The 15,885-nt window shown below is 46.7% G+C and overlaps 1 protein-coding gene across 2 annotated transcripts in view; it reads right to left on the bottom strand.

Annotated features, from left to right (window-relative positions):
- LAMA3 (laminin subunit alpha 3) overlaps nt 1-15,885 on the bottom strand; it is a 254,743-nt gene that overhangs the window by 68,685 nt on the left and 170,173 nt on the right. The window contains exons 37-40 of one of the 2 annotated variants that reach the window (XM_047793935.1): nt 13,422-13,505; nt 10,031-10,261; nt 5,359-5,472; nt 1,249-1,358 (exon numbers count right to left, since the gene is read on the bottom strand). In XM_047793935.1, coding sequence (XP_047649891.1) covers nt 1,249-1,358; nt 5,359-5,472; nt 10,031-10,261; nt 13,422-13,505 — 539 coding nt within the window. Of the gene's footprint in view, nt 1-1,248; nt 1,359-5,358; nt 5,473-8,675; nt 9,194-10,030; nt 10,262-13,421; nt 13,506-15,885 lie in introns of those variants that run through there. The other variant, XM_047793936.1, reaches the window with a different exon arrangement.

Raw genomic sequence — 15,885 nt, 5'->3', positions numbered from 1 at the left:
AAAATGGTAGCTTTCTACCGACAGAGTCTCCTGGCCTTACCAGGGCCTGGAGGATGATGCAGACAATATCCCTCTGAGGCTCGGAACTGTCCTGTGGCTCCCATCATATGGATGATAAAACCCGTAAAATCCAAGTGCTTCACTCTAGCCTGCAAGGTTCTGAATCCTGGCTGCCCCACCAACGGCGTCTCCCGATCCCTCTCTCCCTCTGCGGTCTGGCCACAAACCCACCCTCACCCTCTGGTCTGTTTTCTTCCCTGCCGCCAACCCTCATCGCTAAGATACAGCCTCGGCTGACTCCACCTCAGCATTCACTGGTCCCTGCCCCCAAACTCCAGAAAGTCCTCCCACCACCCTCTCTGAAGAATCTACTCACTCACTGCCCAGAACATAATCCTTTCTCAATGGCATAACCCATCGCTCTCTGAAATTACGCTTCTGATTTTTGGTGTGCATGTTTATAGAGTGTGTTGACTATAGCCCCACCCATATTTTCCTGGGAAAGCCTCGTGAAATTGGAGTCTTTGCCAGCCTTCTTTACTGCAGCTTCCCCAGCCCCTAGAGAAGGGTAGCCCCAGAGTGGGTGCTCAATAATTAATTGTTTAGTCATTGAAGGAATGGCAAAAAGAAAGAGAACAAGGAAAAACCCAGAAGCATCCAACTTGGAGAGCCTGTTTCTGCTTCCGTTTGCATTTTTCATGTATTCTTTTTTTAACAGAACTGTTTTATTGCGACAGACGTCACATACCATACAATTCGCCCATTTACAGTGTTTGATTCAATGGCTTTTAGTATGTTCACAGAATCGTGCAATCGTGACCACAATAAATTTTAGAGTATTTTCATCACCCCTAAAAGAAATCCCATCCCCTTCAATAATCACTTCCTGGAGTTCCCGTCATGGTGCAGCGGAAATGAATCCAACTAGGAACCATGAGGTTGTGGGTTCGATCCCTGGCCTTGCTCAGAGGGTTAAGGATCTGGTGTGGCGGTGAGCTGTGGTGTGGGTCGCAGACACAGCTCGGATCCTGCATTGCTGTGGCTGTGGTGTAGGCCAGCGGCTACAGCTCCGATTAGACCTCTAGCCTGGGAACTTCCATATGCTGTGGATGTGGCCCTAGAAAGACAAAGGACCAAAAAAAAAAAAAAAATCACTTCCCATCTCCTCCCATCACCCTCCCCCCACCATCTAGGCACCCACCAAACTACTTCCTGTCTCTATAGATTATTTGCAAACTTTCACAGTACCTGTTTGAATGAGGACACAGGCAGGCCTGGCAGGATCCGTGGATGGCGTTTCCATAGTAACCCTCTTTGCAGCTCTCGCAGTGTTCCCCAGCAGTGTTATGCTGACAGTTCTTGGGACAGATAAACAGCAACATTAATCACAGCCTACTACATTTTTACTAATGAGATCACTGTCATCTTCATGACTCACACAATTATAACGCAAGTCCTCTGACACTACAGAGCAATATCGGTTCTGCTCACTATATGCTTCCCCTATCTAACCAATCATTGTTGGTGCTCGGGAAAAAAAAGGTGTGAGTGCCCTTCTCTCAGCTGTTCAGTGTTAGCATGGGGAGGCAGGATGAAATGGAGCAAGACCAGCTGGGTTCAAATCCCACTCAAAAAAAATTTCATAGCTGTGAGATCTTGGGCAAATCCCTTCATCTCTCTGGGCCTCAGTGGTTCTATAAGTCAATATTTCTGGTGTATGAGTCACAGTCATTCTAATTTTCTTAAAATGTACAGTTAAGATAATACCTGGATCTCTCAGAAAATATCTGTTCTTTCAAACTAAGTAGGTATCTTCCCACATTAGTTTCCTTTCTTTCACAACTCCAAATGACAATTAAAAAAAGAACATGCCAGGGGAGATATATTTTAGCCCTACGCCTACTTAGTTCAGGTGAAAACAATGGAGAAGCAAGAATGTGGAGAAACAAGAATTGTGATGAGGCCACCTGTACCCTACTAAAAATCCCACTAAAAACCCACTGGACACTGTTCCTTTTCAGGGACATGGGGAGAGACGTGCAGAAGGGGGTAGAATCTGAGTAGCTTGATAAAGTCCCTTAAGAATGTCTAAAATATCCCTCAGCCTCCACTGAAAGCATCTACCCTGCAATCTGTCTTCATCAGTCCTGCAAATGTGAGGCTTCTGCCTATCAATTTCATTTTACTGTGAAAAACTGAACAAGTAAATGAATGAAGGAACCCATATCCACTTCCACAGCACATGCTCTCCTAGCTCCATGTGACACCAAATAGCTACTGTGTGGGACCCATGTGCCCAATTAGGCCAGGCAGCAGGGAGGCGAAGACAGAGCGGGACCCAGACTCGAGGGTAGACAGAACCCTGTGCATAGACATCTTTGACCTAATGTGGGAAATAGGATGACCAAGGTGTGCCAGCACCCCCAGGGCAAGAGGCGCCTCAGGGGAGGAGATGATGCGTGCACGGAGCCTGGGAGGGAGGAACTGGATGGCTGGAGAAGTGTGGGAAGGGTATTCTGGGCACAGAGATCACTGGGCACACAAACTGTCTCACAGGAGCACCTCAGGACATGTGGGCAAAGTGAAGCAGTTGGTATCATGGAAGGTGAAGTCAAGGGGGGCCCTGGGGCTGTGCTGGAGAGCATGAACTTCCCTGTGTCTGCTATGAGTTTCAGATAAGTCATTCTCCAGCGGCAGGTGATAAAAGGAAGGAAAATGGAAGAGAGAGGATGAGAAGAGAAAGGGGAGGCGCTGGGAACAGAGAGGAAGATGAGGGAGGGAGACTGGGGGAAAAGGCGGCGGGAGAAGAGGCAGAGAAAGGCAGGGCCACGGGAGAGAGAAGGGAGCCCATTACCACAGCTTCCTTGGCCGATGGCACCCATGGGACACATCATCTGCTCTGGCTGCTTCCCAGCTGGACACACATGGTTTTACTGACAAATCACTGGGCTGGTTTCTTTTTTTCTTTTGTCTTTTTAGGGCTGCACCTGCAGCATTATGGAGGTTCCCAGGCTAGGGGCCTAATCGGAACTACAGCTGCCAGCCTACACCACAGTCACAGCAACACCAGATCTGAGCCACATATGCAACCTACACTGCAGCTACAGCAACGCCAGAGCCTTATCCCACTGAGTGAGGCCAGGGATCGAACCTGCATCCTCACGGATTCATTTTTCATTTCCACTGAGCCATGACAGGAACTCCTGGGCTGGTTTCTTTCCAAACATCAAAGTTTATTCCTTTTGTTTTGTTTTGTTTTTTGGCAATGCCTGTTGCATATGGAAATTCCCAGGTCAGGGATTGAATGAACACCACAGCAATGACCTGAGCCGTGGCAGTGACAGCACTGGATCCTTAACCTGCTGCATCACGAGGGAACTCCATAGTTTATTCTTGAAATGATATGGAGATGTGCACGTGTGTGGAGGTCCCAGATTTTATTTTATTTTTTTGTCTTTTTGCCTTTTCTAGGGCCGCTCCCACAGCATATGGAGGTTCCCAGGCTAGAAGTCTAATCGGAGCTGTAGCCACTGGCCTACGCCAGAGCCACAGCAACTAGGGATCCGAGCTGAGTCTGCAACCTACACCACAGCTCACGACAACGCCAGATCCTTAACCCCACTAAGCGAGGCCAAGGATTGAACCCACAACCTCATGGTTCCTAGTCGATTCGTTAACCACTGAGCCATGATGGGAACTCCGAGGTTCCAGGTTTTAGAACAGACTCTGGACCGTGACAGTGGAAGCCAGTTGCGGAGGAATCAGCTCATCTGACAGTGGGAGGTAACTTGGTTTCCTCACTTCTATTCTCTGAGGATGACAGCTTGTCCTTGGCTCCCACACAGTGGCCACCTGGAGAGCAGTGTCAGCACGCGCCACCCACCATCCAGGGGCACCTTGTACACATGTGTACATGCCTGTGTGCACAGCTATATCTCCCAGAAGACAGGAAGCCTCTTGCGAGGAAGGATGTTCGATGTTTTAACCCCAGCCCTTAGCTCAGGCCCTCCCACAATAGCAAATACTCAAGTGGGGTTTCCTGAATGAATTGTTTCTAGAGGCTTCATGGCCATTAAGGACAAGTGAAAACAAAGCTACGGAGAAGGAAATGGGAAAGAAAATCTTGCTGTGTGATTAAAACACAGCTTAAGACTCTCACTAGTGATCTTTTCACTGGGGGGATGGACTCTGGAGAAAACTCCCTTTGTTCTTTGGCAGCTTTCATAGAGTGGACTTGACATCTAGCAGTGGTGCAACGACAAGTATTGTCCATGAAAGCATCTACCTGTGTTACACACAACATACAATGTTTAAGAATACCGAGGAGCTGGAAAACTATATTCCCAACATCTTTTGTTCTTTTTGAACTTGGAAGGTAAAAATCCTAGAGAATATTCTATCGGGCTCTTCACAACAATTTCCTGTCCTGGCCTGTCCTGTCTCGCAGAGGAAGCAGTGCCCTGGGACATGCTGAATGGGCTTAAAACAGTACAGGATCTCAACAGCTGGAACACAGTCTAGTGGCTTTACACAATGCAGAGGAAACCTGTGCCAGGGGCATATATTTCCAAACAGCTCAACAGCAGTAGGGGCTCTGTGTTCCTGGGGGTACTGATGCCCCCTCCTTTCCTTGGGACTATCCATCCTTCTAATCCGGGAGGCCCTGGCTACCGGGGAGAGGAACCCTGAGGACCAGGAGGAAGGCAGCAGAATAAAAAATGTTCTGCCTCAGGATGCACAAGAAAAAAAATCTCCTGAGACTCTAACTTTCTGTGGAGAATTTTCTAAAATATTCCAAAATAAGACGGTTTTCCAATGGATAAGTCATCAACAACTGGGACTCCCTTTGCCTGGTCCCCGACATAAACCCGCTGCTACAGCGGCCGTGGGGGTTAGTGTTGGACTGGTGGAGGCTGCACCTGAAGCCTTTCTTAGCATCCTCTCCTCCTCCTCCTCTGATTGCTTTCTTCAGCTACTGCTCACCTGAGAGCAAAAAGGTCCTCCCCCTGCAACCTCCCGTCACCCCAACAAAACTGGGGTCCAAAGTAGTGGCTCTGGGTTATTATATCCTGGCAAGAGTTAAGCCCCAGGATCTACATTACCATCATCTAATGAGAGAGATTTAAAAACTAAGGTGTAATGTAATTGTGCAGCAGGTGTTCCCTTGTTAAAGCGGAGGGAGAAGCAACTGCAAAGTAATCGAGCTTGGCTATGCTGGGGCCACCCACCTTCTCACAGCAACCTCTATTTAGGTTTTGGTAGAAGTGTGTCATCTGATGTCTCAGGGCCTGGTGGGCTGGGGAGGAGGGGAGAAGCATAGATGGTCTGCTGGTAGCATCAGAGCATCCATTTACTCACAATGCAGATTCCCGAGCCATCCTGGCATCGATTCGAATGTCCGTGGCAGTTGCAGGGAACGCACCGTCCGGTATAGAAGCCTTTGTTATCCCGGTAGTATCCAGGGCTACACCCCTATTTTTCACACAAAGCATTCAGTCAGTACCAAGAAAATCATCATCCAGAGCCTGCCACCATTCTGACTGCCAAGGGTTCTCCTTTTCGCCTCCTCTCCGTCCGTCAGTGTGGGGATTTCAAACCTGAGCCTATTCCACTTGCTTTCTTGGTCAGGCTCCATGTTGTCTCCACACCACAGTAGGTGGTGTGTTCGTGCCCCAGCGGGAGATGTGAGGTGGGGAAATCAGAGCAAGGGGAAGGGGGAGGAGTGGGGGTGGATGGTGGACGGGGCTGCCCCTCTTCCCGCCAAGTGTTTGAGGGCGAGTGGAGGGGTGGGGTGGTGAAAGAGCAGAAAGGATCAGGACCTCTGTCCTTGAGAGGGGAGGTCCTCTGAGCAACCCCTTCAAGTTCAAGTCCTCTTTGGGTAGCCAATCCCTCACCAAGTATGGGTTTGGGCTGGGGCGGGATGCGGAAGAAGCGGGTGAGTTGGGGGTCTTCTAAAGACAGAACCCATGGAACTATTTCACTGCCTCTCTCCAGGGAAAGGAAGGACTTGGATTCCCACAGAGAACTTTGCAGGGATGTTTGGTTCTGATTGAACACAAAGACCCAGCTTGAGCGTGGTCTCCTTCTCTTGTACTATCTTCCTTTGATTATTTCTATCTCCAGTATATTGTCTCTCTCCAGTGAAACACAAGTTATTACTTCTCATATGGATGAAAAGAACTACAATTTTCTTTTACTTTTGGCCGTGCCTGGGGTATATGGAAGTTCCCAGGCCAGGGATCGAACCTGCACCACAGCTGAGACCCAAGCTGCTGCAGTGACCACACCAGATCCTTAATATGATGCACCACAAAGGAACTCCACAATCTCCTTTCAATGAACTGATTTTTTAAAAAGGTTCTAGTTAAGAATGCCCTCAGGAGTTCCCGTCATGGCTCAGTGGTTAACGAATCCGACTAGCAACCATGAGATTGCGTGTTCGATCCCTGGCCTTGCTCAGTGGGTTAAGGATCCAGAGTTGCTGTGAGCTGTGGTGTAGGTTGCAGACTCAGCTCGGATCCCACATTGCTGTGGCTCTGGCATAGGCCAGCAGCAACAGCTCCAATTAGACCCCTAGCCTGGGAACCTCCATATGCCGCAGGAGCAGCCCAAGAAATAGCAAAAAAAGAAAAAAAAAAGACAAAAAAAGAATGCCCTCAATAGGAAAAAGAAAGCAATTATTCTTAGACCAGCCATTAAAAAGCATTTAGATTTCTGTCTTTAAAGAGAATCACAGGTATTTTATCTTGGCAGAGCAAATCAGTGCACTGATTAAAGTCAGATGTTGTCCCTAGTTTCTTTCACTGAACTACAGAGCCTGTCTTAAGGCATCAGAAAGAATGAATATTTCAAGATAAAAGATCATCTTGTATCTCTAGCCTTTAAGCAGCACATATGTCTGTGAAGCTGAAGCTACAGTCAAGGAAAATCTTTAAATGAGCCATCTACTTTCATTCATCCATGGCCTTACAGGTCTCTACCTGGCCAGGTTGGGAAGAAGAATCCAAAGTGATAGGGGGAGAAAGACACTCATTCCCCAGAGTGGAATATTCCAGCTGCTGCTAGAAGTTCCTGCCAAAATTACACAACGATGCCAAATCGTGCACAACAACAATACTATACTTTCCAATATAATTTTCCCTTCAGCTATTAGGGACCATGTTTAGGCAAAAGAATGCGTTGGAAAAACTTAGATTACTTGATGTGTTATCCGAATAGGCTTGTCTGAAGGAGGATCGAAGTATGAAAGGAATGTTCCTAAGCTGAAAGCACAACTGAGAGTTTGAACAAAATTCAGCCAATGGTGGTGTGACTGTATCTACAAATCATCTCTACTAACAAGGGACAAGGGCCTTAGAGTTATCACTGCCTATCACACTACACACTTATAATCCGATCTGGTAAATAACATATTATCTAAATAAATAAATAAATATATCTGTTTGTCTATGACAACAAACCCCGGTAAAAGTCTCAATTGAAGATGCTTTGGGGGGGGGGATGGTCTATCTTTTTTTTTTTTTTTGTCTTTTGTCCCTTTTTTTAGGGCCCCACCCACGGCATATGGAGGTTCCCAGGCCAGGGGTCCAATCAGAGCTACAGCTGCCGGCCTACGCCAAAGCCGCAGCAATGCTAGATCTGAGCCACATCTGTGACCTACACCACAGTTCACAGCAACACCAGATCCTTAACCCACTGGGCAAGGCCAGGGATCGAACCCACAACCTCATGGTTCCTAGTCGGATTCATTTCTGCAGCACCACGACGGGAACTCCGGGGAGGATGATCTATCTTGATTGAAGTTTAATCATGCCTCTTAACTTACTTTTGATTAGAAACAGAAAAGTACTTCACAAGAGTTACATATATGACTTTCAGAACTTTTGTCAGTTACTGAAATGGAATTAATTTCTCACTTCTATAAAGCATGCAAACTCCATACTGAACATAAAATTCTGACTGTATAGAAGACTTATTCTAAATGAAAATGAATGCATCCTAAGATATTATTTCATAGAGGGGGGTTTCAACTAACCTTTTTTTTAAGTGATCATTTTTCAGGATAACTTTTCCAATAGACTTTTGTAGTACAAATGATAAAATTACATCCCTATCGAGTTTCCAAGGCTACACGAGCAGCCATAGGATCTATTTCTCTGGGTATACATGTTCCATCCAGGAAGTTTAAAGAGAGTGAAAGCAAAACATGTGAGTGCTTAATGCCTGGCAAATTCAAGCACGTCTGTTAGATATTTACACAAAATTGATCCCATCATTTTTCTTAAACAGGAATTTCACCGATTTTCGGGGTTTACTTTATGGGTAATTTTTCTCCTGAGCAGCATCTGGAAGCCTATTAGACACTTCTAGGTCCTGAAGCCTGGGTTACTTTCAAAAGGGCACAAAGTTTCATAGATCATAACATCCCACAAGCAGTCAAACTCAGCCACCTCGGCATTTCCAGATGGGCTGATGTTTTATAGGGTTTGTGGTTAGCAGCTCAGGAGAGCAATCTGCCAGGCGCAGTAATAAATACAGTCAGCGAGGGGGAGCCACCAGCCCCTCCCCAGCCCACCCCAGCCCACCCCAGCCCTCACTCATCACCCCAACTTAAAAATCTCACGAAGCTGGAAACCCTTCCCCATCCCATACCAAACTGGAAAAGGGGACATTACCTGGCTGGGCTTTGACTCCACATAACTTGTTTGCAGTTGGTTTTGAGCAGGAAGCTGAGGAAACGCTACCCTCTGCTGCTGTGAACTGTACCCCAAACACTGCCCCAGGGCCACCCCAAAGAGCCACAGCCACCTGGCACTCCAGGCTGACTGCCTCACTGCTGCCGGCATCCCTGTCCCTGGCATCCCGCTGGCTGTGCGCAGACGTCTGCCTCCTCCTCTTATACCTGCCCTTCCTGCTCAGGGCCCAAGCCGGCTGACTCAGGTGCGCAGGCTGTCTGCGGCAAGAGGCCCCACCTGCAAACTCCCCCATGAGTCAGCCTGTGAGGGAGCGCACCTAACAGTCCAGGCAGCAGCGCAGCTCTGTAATTCCTGCCAGGTGGGGCCGGCGTCACCTCTCCCCCCCTCACCCCAGACGGCATGGCAGCCGTAAATCACAGGCTGAGTCATGAGCCAAGAACCCGCCCTGGGCAGGAGGGGGGTGATCCAGAGGGCCCTTTCTTTCTCCTGGGCTATGAACTTCATTTCATCGGGCTAGAAAAGACAGAAGGCAGGAGAAGACAGAGGCACCTGTGGACGAAAGCAGGCATCCCCAGAAAACCACAGTAGGTAATATATTTGCAGGTTCCAAAAGAAACCCGTGCACAGGTCACTTCGAAGTTTTCTGCTGCCCAGGGGTCAGGAGGGGACACGAAGGAAAAGCCCACATCCGACGGGCATCTGGGGAACTGGGGATGACAATATTTGCTATTTCCTATTAACTGCACCAACCACTGTGCTTTCTTTCCCATGCTTCAGGAAGAGAACATATTTGCAGCTTGAGACATGAAATAGCTTCATTTTACGGCCCATTTTAATCACCTGCGCATAGTCAGGTTGACTGGGCCTCAGATGAAGATCTGCTGTGAGTTGGAAACTTGGACTACAATTTCCCCTTGAAGAAGCAGGACATTTATTCTCTGGACTATAACTGTCAGAGGTGGCTGCTTGGAGGGAGGCCCTGGACTAGAGAAAGGCACCAGAACCCTGGGTCAGCCGCTGGATGCCCACTGGCTCAAGTACTGGGATGCCACTGGCAGCCTCCTTCCTGCCTCCCAGAAAGCCCAGATTTCTGCAACCCCCAGGATCTAATGCACTTCTCTGGCTTTCTGATGGGTTTTGAGACATTTGTAATTTTTTTTTTTTCATATTTAATACCTGCAGGTGATCCAAGTAAGCCAGAAGCAAGAGCCCCATGGAAACGTGTTCTATGGACTGAAGGCCCCAGACCGTCCAAGCAGTGCTGGCCAGCAGAGGAGTACCAGCCACGGGAGTCCCCCGAGGGGGAAATTTTATGGATTAGGAGCATTTCCTACCTGACATGAGTCACCAGTGTAGTCAGGGGGGCAGGCACACATCTCCACGTTGTGTGCATGACGCCCACTTCCTGTGTCCGAGGCCTCCTCCAGCCCCACCCCGCTCAGGGTGAGCCGCTGCGTCTCGGTGAAGTAGAGGCCCCGCAGACGCACACCTTCCAGTCTAGACAGCACGATCATCAGCTCTTCCCGAGACACGGGGGCACGGCTGCTGGCGTGTCTGAAGTTTGCCTACACGTGAAAGCAGAGAGGCAAGGGCTCCCTGTGGCAAGCTTACTCCCAGGGGCTTCACAGGGCCAGCCAGCCAGAAGGAATCCAAGAAAAGACATGTCAAGTGCTCAGCGGAGCTGCCTTGTGGGGCAGTGGGTTAAGGATCAGCATGGTCCTGCAGCAGCTTGGGTCGCTGCAGGAGCATGGGTTCGATCCCTGGCCCGGGAACTTTCACATGCCTAGGGTGAGGCCAAAAAATAAATAAAGTGCACCAGGGAAAACAATAAGATAAGAAAGGCAAGGAGACACAGGGCGTTTACATCATAAGTCCCATGTGCTGGGTCAGTCCCAAGAATGGAAAGGGCCAAGAAAAGAGGGCGGAATGAAGGCAAGAAATAGAATGAAATGAGATTCCCCAGTGTGTGGCTTATTGTAACGTGCACTTTTATTTGTGCAAGTACAAAGCGAGTAAGAAAGATCCAGGAGCGAGGCAGAGAGAAATCAAATAAATCACAAACTCAGATCAGTCATTAAATATACGTAGTTGTGACAGCAAGTATAGTCCTTTCTTGCACACATGCATGCGTATTTTTCTATTATTTTGATGATGGAAAAAAAATGTAACAAAATGTACCATCCTAACCATTTTAAATAAAAGTCCAGCACAGGAGTGTTGGCTATATTTACATTATTGTGCAACAGATCTTTAGAACTTTATTATCTTGTAAAATCGAAACTCTGAACCTATTAAGCAATCACTCCCATGTCCTCCACCCCCAGTCCCTGGCAACCACTATTCTACTTTCTGTTTTAATGAATTTGAGTAGTTTCAATACTTCATATAAATGGAATCATATTTATTTGTCTTTTTGTGACTTGCTTATGTCACTTAGTACAACATCCTCAAGTTCTACTTGTCTTCCAGCCTATAACAGAATTTTCTTCCCTTTTTTTTTTTTTTTTTTGTCTTTTTAGGGCCACACCCACAGCATATGGAGGTTCCCGGGCTATGGGTCAAATCAGAGCTGTAGCCACCAGCCGACGCCACAGTTATAGCAACACCAGATCCGAGCCAAGTCTTCGACCTACACCACAGCTCATGGCAATGCTAGATCCTTAACCTACTGATCGAGGCCAGAGATTGAACCTGCTCTGCTGATTTGGATTCATTTCTGCTGAGCCATGACAAGAACTCCAGAATTTTCTTCACTTTTAAGGATGAATAATATACCAATGTAGGCATATGCCACATTTTCTCTATCCATTCATTTGTCAATAGACATTTCACAGAGTTCCCAGTGTGGTTCAGCAGGTTAAAGACTTGACATTGTCTCTGTGAGGATGAGGGTTCAATTCCTGGCCTTGCTCAGTGGGTTAAGGATGCAATGTTGCCACAAGCTGCAGCACAGTTTGCAGATGTGGCTTGGATCTGATGTTGCCATGGCCATGGTGTAGGCTGCAGCTGCAGCTCTGATTTGATCTTTGGCTCAGGATCGCCACATGCCGCAGGTGAGACTGTAAAAAGAAAAAAATATAGACCTTTCAGTTGCTTTCATCTCATGCCTATTATGAATCGTGCTGCAATGAACATGTATGTTCAGATATCTCCAAAATTCTGTTTTCAGTTCTTTTGAATATAGAGTTGACCCTTGAACCATGCAGGGGTTAGGGGAGCACCGACCTCTGAGCAGTCAAAAATCTGCAAATAACCCCACCATCGGCCCTTTGAACAACTGCAGATTGAAGTACTGCAGAATTTAGTGGAAAAAGATTCAGCCACTTTTCCTGAATAAATGCTTTTCAGATTACGGCAAGCTTTTGGTTAATTGGCAGAGTTCTAAAATAGTTGAGGTTGACCATTTTTGCCAGGCTTCTCATGGCTTTTAGGAAGGAAAAATTGGGAGCGGTTCTTTATTTTTTGCTGGCATCTCCTCTTTCCTATAAACAGAATCACATGTATGTGAGCCTCTGTGTCTTGCTTCTTTTCCTCAACATATGTTTTTGAGGTTCATCCACACTGTGAGAAGTGTTAATACTTGGTACCATTTATTGCCAAACAGTGTTCCGCTGTATGGATGGACCTGTATGGAAATGTTAAAATATGTCCGCGAATTCAAAGTACTTGAAAAAGTAGCACCTTGAGGATATATTTAATAATCCTCACCGGACATACTGAATATAATGGGTGCACTATTATAAAGGAACGGCTGTAACCAAGTAGGTATATACAGCATTTTATCATGTGATGTGCTTTCCTATATTGAGCTATAGCTTTTTTTTTTTTTTTTAAGCTCTGCACCTGAAACATATGGAAGTTCCCAGGTTAAGGGTCAAATCAGAACTGCAGTTGCCAGCCTACACCACAGCCACAGCAATGCTGGATTCAAGCCGCGTCTGTGACCTACACCACAGCTCAGTGCAAAGCTGGATCCTTAACCTGCTGAGTGAGACCAGGGATGGAACCAGCATCCTCATGGATACTACTTGGGTTCATAACCTGCTAAGCCACAAAGGGAACTCCCAAGCTATACCATTCTTATTTCTTTCAGTGTTAGACTTTTGTATTTATTCTGTGACTTTTGTGTTTATTCACCCCAAGCAGCTGTTGGACCATCACCAGGTTCCAGGCACTGAGGAAGGCTGAGGATGACAGAGGGCTACATCGTAGCATTTACCAGTTAACAGGGCTTACAAGACAAGGATATTTAATTGTAAAACAGGAGAGACCGTGGTAAGTGCCATGAAGATGGCGCAAAAAAAAAAAAAAAGCCCTGGGAGGATGGAGCTCTATACATTTTATGTAATTTATATTTTAATTTCTATATCTAAATTATGTTTATATAATTAATATTTGAAATTCATAAGTTGAGTAAAAAATCACAACTGTTTAAAAGAACTAAGGCGTAGGACAAAAAGGCTCATCAAGAACCATCTCAATGAGATCCCGCTGTATGGCACGGGGAACTCTATCTAGTCACTTCTGATGGTGCACGATAATGTGAGAAAAAAAGAATGTATACATGTATGTGTGACTGGGTCACCTTGCTGTACAGTAGAAAATGGACAGAACTCTGTAAACCAACTATAATGGAAAAAATAAAAATCACTATAAAAATAAATAAATAAATGAAAACTGGAAAAAAAAAAAAAAAGAACCATCTCCTGTTTGCTTCTCCTTTACCTCCACCACCTGCACCCGCGCGTGATACAGCCGGTCCGGTCGGGGGGGATTCGGCTCATCATAGATGACAGACATGTGCTGCCCCTGTGTAAAGAAAAACAGGAAAGCGTGAGCGGCTTGCTAGGGTGTTCTGAGGTTTGTGATAGATCTAAAAACCAATTTCTATGGGTCTGCATTCCATGAAGTGCCTGAGTCTAACGAGGTAGTTGTGAAATGAACTGACTAGCAAAGGGATTAGTGACGTGGAAACGGAAAAAGAAGACCTAAGGCAGTTCATTTTTACAAACAGGAAACCCGGAAAACTCCCTTGACTGAAAGTGTCTTAAAAAGATGGAAATAATTTTTTTAAAACCATGCATTGCAGTCAGGGCATGAGGTCCCAGTTTGCTCACTGCTTACAGGACAGATTGTGGTAGTGAGAAAGTGCTTTGGCGGGTGGGCTGGTGGGGAGAGTGGGGTGGGCAGGGTTTGCAGGGCCAGCCAGGCAGGCTGCATAGACAGGGAGCTGGCATGGGGAGAGGAGTTATCCCTGAAGCCGGTTCTCTGTGGGATTCAGCCTTGATTGCTCAGCCTCCGCACTCCCGTTCCCATTACAGTGGCCCTTGAGGACCCCGGGGGGAGGGTCAGCACCCACCTTCAGCACCCTCACCCCACACCCACACAAAAGTACAGCTTTTCTGTTGCAGCACAAAACCCCCAAGGGTTTCATTCATAGAGCCAGTGTTTCAGCAAGAAGAGCATTATCTGTAATCACTAACTGAAAACCTTAATCTAAGAAACATGCCTCATAGGCTTTTAATTTCAGTGGTTTAGAACAAAGCAGCAGAGTAAATGTTTCATGAGCCTAAATTACTTTCCTTGTTTGAAGGTAAATTAAGAAGAAATTTTGGTCATCATTTCTCCATGAATTCCAATAGTCTGCTGAATAGTATAGGCACTAAAATATAGGCATATTGATGGCCTGATTTTGAGACGCTCTGTAAAAATAATGAAGCTGAAACACACCATGTCCTAATAGTATTCTTATCATGGAGCTATTTTGCCTTAGACTATAACTCAAAAATCCTGGGGGCTTCATTTTCCAAATTTTGCAAAGGTTCCTCTGAGCTTTTTTGTTTGGTTGGTTTTGGGTTTTTTTTGTTTTTGTTTTTGTTTTTTGTCTTTTCTAGGGCTGCACCTGAGACATATGGAGGTTCCCAGGCTAGGGATCTAATCAGAGCTGTAGCCACCAGTCTACACCAGAGCCACAGCAACGCCAGATCCGAGCTGCGTCTGCAACCTACACCACAGCTCACAGCAACGCCAGATCCTTAACTCACTGAGCAAGGCCAGGGATCGAACCTGCAACCTCTTGGTTCCTAGTGGGATTCAAGTAAATTCAGTGGTTTAGAACAAAGCAGCAGAGTAAATGTTTCATGAGCCTAAATTACTTTCCTTGTTTGAAGGTAAATTAAGAAGAAATTTTGGTCATCATTTCTCCATGAATTCCAACAGTCTGCTGAATAGTATAGGCACTAAAATATAGGCATACTGCGCCACGTCGGGAACTCCCCTTTGAGCTTTTAAAACAATAGTTGGATACATGTGGTTGCCAGTAGAAACAAAACACAACTCGGCAGTGCCTGAAACACAAAAATCTACTAGAATTCAAGGCCCTTAGCTGGGAAGGAGGCAGGTGGGATTTGCCAGGCCCCTCTTTTACGGTGAATGACACCAGGAAGCCCTCAGGAAGCATCACATTAATCACAGCAGGCAAACCAGAAACAGAGGCAAGTTCAGGCTCTGGGACCCTACCCTGCGATCAGGGTTCTGCGCCCTACGTTGCAGGGGAATTCAATGCACGATGTGAAAGCGAGGAATTTTCTAGTAGTTCTAGACTGTGTGCCTGGCACATAGTGTGTGGATATCACTTCTCAAAAAACCAAAGGGGCTCCCCACTGTCTACCTCAGGCCAAATTCCTGGCATGAAGCACCCACCTTCCGACCCTTCCAGGCTTGTGCTCAGTGGCCTGGCACGTGCTCCTCGGCCACAGCTCACCTCATCCTCTATCAGGGAAGGGTGTTTCTCCTCTCAGGCCCATTCTCAAAGGCCTGGCTCAAAGCGAACCTTTTCCATGAAGTCTTCTAAGAGCATCTCAACTACACAAGCCCCCACTCAGACTCCAGCTCCCACAGAGTCTGGTGTGAACTTTGTCTCAACCACTTCCTGTTCAGTGGGTTGTCATTCTTTGCCCATGTCTCTCAGCTCCCCTCTTAGGTTACACGTTTTTATGCAGGACAGGGATCACCTGGCCTTTAGGAGCCCAGCCATGTGGCTTTGAAAACAGGGAGGCCTCAAAAACGTTTGTGAAACTCAATGAAAGACAGAAACAGAAGGTAAGTTTACAAGGAGGCGGAGACTGTGAGTGGGCAGGTGAAGGTAGTTTGAAGGGAGAAAAGAGACACCATTTGGCGCTGGGACCCA

Source organism: Phacochoerus africanus, chromosome 8, assembly GCF_016906955.1.
Source record: "Phacochoerus africanus isolate WHEZ1 chromosome 8, ROS_Pafr_v1, whole genome shotgun sequence".
Classification (NCBI taxonomy): domain Eukaryota; kingdom Metazoa; phylum Chordata; class Mammalia; order Artiodactyla; family Suidae; genus Phacochoerus; species Phacochoerus africanus.
The sequence above is the reverse complement of the archived record's forward strand: the minus strand, read 5'-3'. Positions and strand labels throughout refer to the sequence as shown.